Genomic DNA, 7,500 nt, shown 5'->3' on the forward strand with positions numbered 1-7,500 from the left:
GACCCCCATCTCAAAATATTTGGTTCCAGGGACCCCCAGACGCAAAGATTTGAGTTAAAAAAATTTGCTTTAAAAGAATATATATATATTCACAGATTTGCACACATTTTCAAAATAATTCGAAAATAGCAGATCTACAAGATCGTTGCTATGAGCTTGTAGATCTGCTATTTTTGAATAGCCAAAGTGTAAAATAATGCTTTTCTTTGTAGCTCAAATCTAAAAATGACACAGATGCGTTCCCGGTCTTAACGAGCTAAACAGTTGTTCTTCAGTTCCCATCCAAACTTCACAAGTGGAAAAAAGCACAAATACACGAGGCATTCCGAACGCAAATAATCAGAATACTTGGGATACTTCTTAAAAGAACATTAGCCGTGTCTTTGTGTGTCCCGTGGTCTCTCTCTCTCTCTCTCTCATTGAGTCTTATTTGTCCCCACGAAATGAAGCCGCGGGAGGAAACAAAGGGTGGCATTGTGGTCGTTGCTTTTAAACTTGCGTCTTTTCATCTATCCTGCTCTCTCCTTTTGTCTCGTCGAATCAGAACGAGCGTCTACCCTCGCTTAATTTCTGCTCTCGCTCCCCGTCACAAAGGAGCGGGAGAAGAAAGTGAGGCTCTGAACGAGTGACGGACAGGGAAGCAGGGAGGTGTGATGGATGGGTGGGATGGGTGGGATGGGTGGGATGAGTGGGATGGGGGGGGGGGTTATTGGGAGGTTGACTGTGATGAAAGGCTCCGATTCAACAATCTGTCTCGACCGTGGTCAGAGTTCGTACATTCTCTTCCTCCCCGCGTTAAACTCTTAATTTCTGTTCACACTCTCTTTCTACATCTCGATCTATCTCTCCGTTTATGGGCATCTTCATCTGTTCATCAAACCAAACAACCGACCAACCCGACAAAATAATGCAGAAAAAAAAGAGGCGGTTCGAAAGATAGCGGGATAGACAGGGAGGTCAGACGGCTATGACTGACCGAAACGTAGATAGAACGCGTGATATAGAGGTAAACGCCACAACCTGAGGCAGCAAGACAGGACAGACAGACAGACAGACAGACAGACAGACAGACAGACAGACAGACAGACAGACAGATAGACAGACAGACAGACAGATCATCAGACGAGACAGACAGACAGACAGACAGAGGAATCCATTAGTAGCGGGCACAATGGACCTTGGTGTCCATGTACACAATAGAGCTCTGCTCTCACACAACAAAGAACAGCAGAGCTGCTAATCTTACTAAAGCTGCAGATTATTGACCGAGGAAGATCACTCACACACACACACGCACACGCACACGCACACGCACAATATGCAGCCCGTACGATGACAAGAGAAACACTGCTCATGAGAATGAAAGGAGCTTGTGTATGTGCGAGCAATTAGTTTGGGGGGGGGGGGGGGGGGGGGGGCAAGTGTACACGCAGCATTCCAATAATACTCATATCCTATGTTTTATACCAGACAACGGCAATACTTATCCTAGCTACAGTAACGTGTGTGCACACACAGGGGAAAGTGTCCGGGTAGGTGTTATTCAAGAGACACACACACACACGCACGCACACACACACACACACACACACACACACACACACACACACACACACACACACACACACACACACACACACACACACACACACACACACACACACACACAGAGCACAGCAGTATGTCTGCATGCCTGGCTAGTGAGTGACATTTCAAATTCCTTGTTTTCATCCTGCGACCGCAATCGCATTTTCCCCTTTTCACTCATTGTGTGTGCATGCGCGTGTGTGTGTGTGTGTGTGTGTGTGTGTGTGTGTGTGTGTGTGTGTGTGTGTGTGTGTGTGTGTGTGTGTGTGTGTGTGTGTGTGTGTGTGTGTGTGTGTGTGTGTGTGTGTGTGTTCTCCTCCACCCTGGGGGGGGGCTCTGCGCTGTCACTTCCTGTTTGCTGACACGCATGTGGATGTGGCAACGCTCTGGGCGCGCTCTGTAGCGCTGACGCTCTGTAAGCATGCAAGTGGCAGACAAAAGTGTATACTCTAAATAAATACCCCAAGTATTCAAAAGTACAAATTACAAAGTAAATATTTTACAAAAAAAAATCAGAAATGTTCTAAAATCGTCACGCTGCGACACGTTGTGAGCCTGTAGATCGGCTATGTTTGAAATATAGGGTATAAGAAAAGTGGTTAATTTATAATATATCTTTGTAAGTTTCCGTCCCAAGAGTCCCTTCCTAGCAATGAAGTGGAGTCAAAAGTACAATATTTCTATTTAAAATGTGCTACAGTAGCTTGCAAAAAAAAAGTACAGTACTCGTACTACTCAAGTAAATGTACTTAGTTATTGTCCACCACTGCTGCTGCTCGCCCACCCATTGAGCTGGCAGTGAGTGACGGGAGCTGGCCTCGTAATGGAACTCAACTCAGTCCACAAATAAAGAAAGAGCCCTTTGAACCACTGGTCCGAATATGGCAGGACACACAGACACACACACACGCATGCGCGCACACACACACACACACACACACACACACACACACACACACACACACACACACACACACACACACACACACACACACACACACACACACACCACCCGTGGGGTTCGCTCGCTTGGAGGGGCTTGGCTTGCACGGAGGTGGCGAGGAGGCAGGGGGGGGGGGACCAGGCGTTCATGCTCGGGTGCACCCCCCCCACCACCACCCACCCCTCCCACCCCTCTTACCAGGAGCTATGATGCAGCTAATTGCCAACCAAGTGACCGAACCGTGGTCTGGTCTGGTGGAATACTGTACGCCACTGGTTCTCAGAGTGGGAACCCCCAGTGGTCCTTGAGGGGGTTCCAGGGGGTCCCCAGCAAAATGCAGAGCAGTATAAACACATTAACCCCACTTTATTCTTTGGCTGTTGGAAAATAGTGAGCTGGTAGATCTTAACACAAATTTGTCTCTTGTTGGGGCTGTAGCAACTCCTAATGTAATAACATCATGGTCAGTATCATGGTCAGTATCATGGTCAGTATCATGTCAGTACCATGGTTAGTATCATGGTCAGTATCATGGTCAGTATCATGTCAGTATCATGTCAGTATCATGTCAGTATCATGTCAGTATCATGGTCAGTATCATATCAGAGTCATGGTCAGTATCATATCAGTGTCATGGTCAGTCATGGTCAGTATCATGGTCTGTATCATATCAGTGTCATGGTCAGTCATGGTCAGTATCATGGTCAGTATCATGTCAGTATCATGGTCAGTATCATGGTCAGTATCATGGTCAGTATCATATCAGTGTCATAGTCAGTATCATGGTCAGTATCATGGTCAGTATCATGGTCAGTATCATGGTCAGTATCATGGTCAGTATCATATCAGTGTCATAGTCAGTATCATGGTCAGTATCATGGTCAGTATCATGGTCAGTATCATGGTCAGTATCATGGTCAGTATCATGGTCAGTATCATGGTCAGTATCATGGTCAGTATCATATCAGTGTCATAGTCAGTATCATGGTCAGTATCATGGTCAGTATCATGGTCAGTATCATGGTCAGTATCATATCAGAGTCATGGTCAGTATCATATCAGTGTCATGGTCAGTCATGGTCAGTATCATGGTCAGTATCATGTCAGTATCATGGTCAGTATCATGGTCAGTATCATGGTCAGTATCATGGTCAGTCATGGTCAGTATCATAGTCAGTATCATGGTCAGTATCATGGTCAGTATCATGTCAGTATCATGGTCAGTATCATGGTCAGTATCATGGTCAGTATCATGGTCAGTATCATGGTCAGTCATGGTCAGTATCATAGTCAGTATCATGGTCAGTATCATGGTCAGTATCATGTCAGTATCATGGTCAGTATCATGGTCAGTATCATGGTCAGTATCATATCAGTGTCATAGTCAGTATCATGGTCAGTATCATATCAGAGGCATGGTCAGTATCATATCAGTGTCATGGTCAGTCATGGTCAGTATCATGGTCAGTATCATGGTCAGTATCATATCAGAGGCATGGTCAGTCATGGTCAGTATCATGGTCAGTACAGACAGATGGACAGGAGCGAAAATATAACCTCTGCCTCTCAGCCTTTCCCCCTGGGCCGGAGATAATTTTGTTTACACTCTAACACTTTTCTCAACAATATGAACCGTTATTACATAATGAACTGTTATTACATAATGAACACTTTGCAGTACAGTAAGGTTCACACTGTAACTACATTATGCAAAAATCTATCATTATGTTATGCACTCATGATTCTATTACGATTATGAGGCACAACATATGTTCAGGTGGAGATTGTAGGTACTGCATGCTATTTTAGATTTTAACACACATCTTCTATTGTTGGGGTCCCTGGCACACCAATGTTTCGCAGGCCAAGTACATATCAGTTTTGGGGGTCCCCGACATGAAAATGTTTGAGATCCACTGCTGTACGCATCCTTAACGCCCAACATCCCAGCAGGCCTTCACCATCGTGTCAAATGGTTTCACACACGCTGGAAATCCTGGCCACAAAAGTGGACTTCTTGGCACCGACATTAGTTTTGCTAATTTGAAACCAACATGCTAAACGATTGACTTGAATACGTACTGTGCTGGGTTTGCTGAGCATGCTTTGTGTGAATGTAACACTAAAACAGGCCAGTTTTTTTCCCAATCTGGATATTGCTGTGCTGATTCAGTAAAGCAGGGGTCTTCAACGTTTTCAGGCCAAGGACCCCCTAGATGAGAGAGAGATGAAGCAGCTAGGGACCCCCCTCTATTTTGTATAAAATTGTGTTTCAGATTAAACTTTTTTTTCGTTTACTTGGTCTGCTCTTTTTTCACTCTACACCTAAACCTCTTCGCCCAAAAATAGCCGATCTACAAGCTCACAACGCCTCGCAGCGCGAGGCGTTGTGAGCTTGTAGATCTGCTATTTTTTGGCTAAAGTTTTCCTCAGAGAAAGGGATGCTAGGGTTCAAGTGGTTAAGGTAAAAAAAAAAAACATATCACACAAAGATTTGGCGGACCCCCTGTAGTAACTCTGACGACCCCCTAGGGGTCCCGGACCCCCTGTTGAAGACCCCTGCAGTAAAGGCCTAACGGTACAGTATGTTTGTGTTGTTCTCAGACTGGCCACTAGTCATTGTTGTGTTTACATCTATCTGAGTGTGTGTGTGTGTGTGTGTGTGTGTGTGTGTGTGTGTGTGTGTGTGTGTGTGTGTGTGTGTGTGTGTGTGTGTGTGTGTGTGTGTGTGTGTGTGTGTGTGTGTGTGTGTGCGTGCGTGCGTGCGTGCGTGCGTGCGTGCGTGCGTGCGTGCGTGCGTGCGTGCGTGCGCGTGTTATGTTCCACCAAACGGGGTATGTCTTGTTATATTTCCATTGTAAAAAAAAATAAAAATAGATGTCTTTATTAGAGACAACACAGAGAAATGGGAGAGTGACTAATGCGACAGACAAGAGACATGGGAGTGAGAGAGAACGATGGCAGGAGAGAGAATAAAAACGAGCGCTCCCGAGCGCCATTTGCATAAACCAGCCTTTGTTTGACGCTGGTGGCCACCAGCCAACAGGCAACAGAAGGGCTCAAGTTAAACTCGGTGAAAAACAGTGGTCCTTTTCCAGAAAAAAAAGGAGAGAGAGAGGGGGAAAAAAATATTATAATGATAATAATTACAACTCAAAACAACACACCAGTTAGTTCTCACAAACAGCCCCCTGTTCCTTCTTTAGCGAGTGAATAACAGTTATAAACACAGTATATAAAAAGAAGCAAAACATTTTGGAGATTTGTATTAACGCACATGAAAGTAATTTAGCCCGGGTGTGCTTTGGAAAACATGAATATGTGTGAGGACAGAGAGAGAGAGAACTGTTTATGAATATTGTATTAGGTTGTGTCTGTATACAATAGCGGGGGAAATATTGTCCAGAGACAGTTTTGTGCGAGACGACGGTATCGTATAAATATCCCTGAACACCAGCTAGCTCTCACCATAGCAGCCACACGCCGATGCTTTTTTTATTTTAATTGGAAATTAATTAACTACATAAATAAGAAGGGGGAGGGAAGACATCCCGTTTTTTTGTTTGTTTTGTTTGTCTCGCAGCAGTTATTGAATCAGTTTTTGTTATTTGTTTTAGACATGCATTATAGCTGCAGCGTTGCATGTGCGTGCGCGTGTGTGTGTGTGTGTGTGTGTGTGTGTGTGTGTGTGTGTGTGTGTGTGTGTGTGTGTGTGTGTGTGTGTGTGTCTATCTTTGCTTTCGTACTGTATGTGTACGTGAGCACACGTACTGTGTACAAGAGACTCACAGGGGCACAGTGCACGATTTTGTCCCATCTGCCACATGGATCCACAACTCTCTCTATCTCTATCTCTCTCTATCTCTCTCTCTCTCTCTCTCTCTCTCTCTCTCTCTCTCTCTCTCTCTCTCTCTCTCTCTCTCACACTACTCCCTGCATTGTTTCTCTCCCTATCATCACTTTTTCACCTTGAGAGAACTGACCTCTCTCTCACTCTCACTGTGTGTGTGTGTGTGTGTCTCTCTGTCTGTCTGTCTGTCTGTCTGTCTGTCTGTCTGTCTGTCTGTCTGTCTGTCTGTCTGCTCTCTCTCTTTCTCTCTCTCTCTCTCTCTCTCTCTCTCTCTCTCTCTCTCTCTCTCTCTCTCTCTCTCTCTCTCTCTCTCTCTCTCTGTCCCTAACTCTCTATCTCTCCGGCGTGACCTCGATAGCCAGAGTGTTTTTCCGGTTTCTCCCACGATGCACCTGGAGGGCACACGCTGGCCCTTCAGGAAGGCTGTTAGCGCTTCTCCCGTGGGGGTATGGGGGTAGGGGGGGGGGGAGTAGATGTCCCATCGACTCTGTCCCCCCCTCTCTCTCTCTCTCTCTGTCACACAAACACACTGGCAGGTCACTAATGGCCTCTACTTTCTTCTTCAGAGCTTTTTAGCCAGCATCTTACTTTTTTGTTTGTACACTCCCAAGTATTCATTTATTCATGCCATTCCTTTCTTCTCGTTTTTTCCCCCCTCTCTACTGTCCCCGTCACTGTCCCCTCTCTCTCTCTCTCTTCCTTTGCAGCAGTTTTATGCAGCCCAGCTGGCAGCCATGCAGGTGTCCCCAGGGGCCAAGCAGCACGGAGGCAGCCTGGCCCCCCAGGCCAGCATGGGCACACACTCCCCCCCCACCAACACGCACGCACACAGCGACAAGGGCCGAAGCCCGCCACCGCACAAGAACAAGGTACGGGAGGGGCATGCGTGTGTGTGTGTGTGTGTGTGAGTGTGTGTGTGCGTGTGTGTGTGTGAGGTCAAGCGAGAGAAAGCTGGCGATAAGTGTCAGAGGTGCTGTGGCGTGTTGCATGTTTGCTAAGTGTTCCCTCGTTTGTTCTGAGAGTCGTCCGTCGTCTTGCATCCGGTGGTTGTTTTTGTTTTGTATTTTCTCATAAAAAAAACTAGCACCCTGAGCACCAACCAGATCAGTGGCAGCTTTCC

General features: G+C 46.1%; 1 protein-coding gene across 1 annotated transcript in view; it reads left to right on the forward strand.

Annotated features, from left to right (window-relative positions):
• Window positions 1–7,500, forward strand: part of LOC311040115 (transcription factor SOX-5-like) — a gene marked incomplete at its 5' end in the record, with an annotated part of 96,055 nt that overhangs the window by 59,984 nt on the left and 28,571 nt on the right. The window contains one exon of the mRNA XM_084050188.1: window positions 7,088–7,249. Within this exon, the coding sequence (XP_083906314.1) occupies window positions 7,088–7,249 (162 nt within the window). The remainder of the gene's footprint in view (window positions 1–7,087; window positions 7,250–7,500) is intronic.

This window comes from Gymnoscopelus microlampas (assembly GCF_963454915.1).
Source record: "Gymnoscopelus microlampas genome assembly, chromosome: 23".
Classification (NCBI taxonomy): domain Eukaryota; kingdom Metazoa; phylum Chordata; class Actinopteri; order Myctophiformes; family Myctophidae; genus Gymnoscopelus; species Gymnoscopelus microlampas.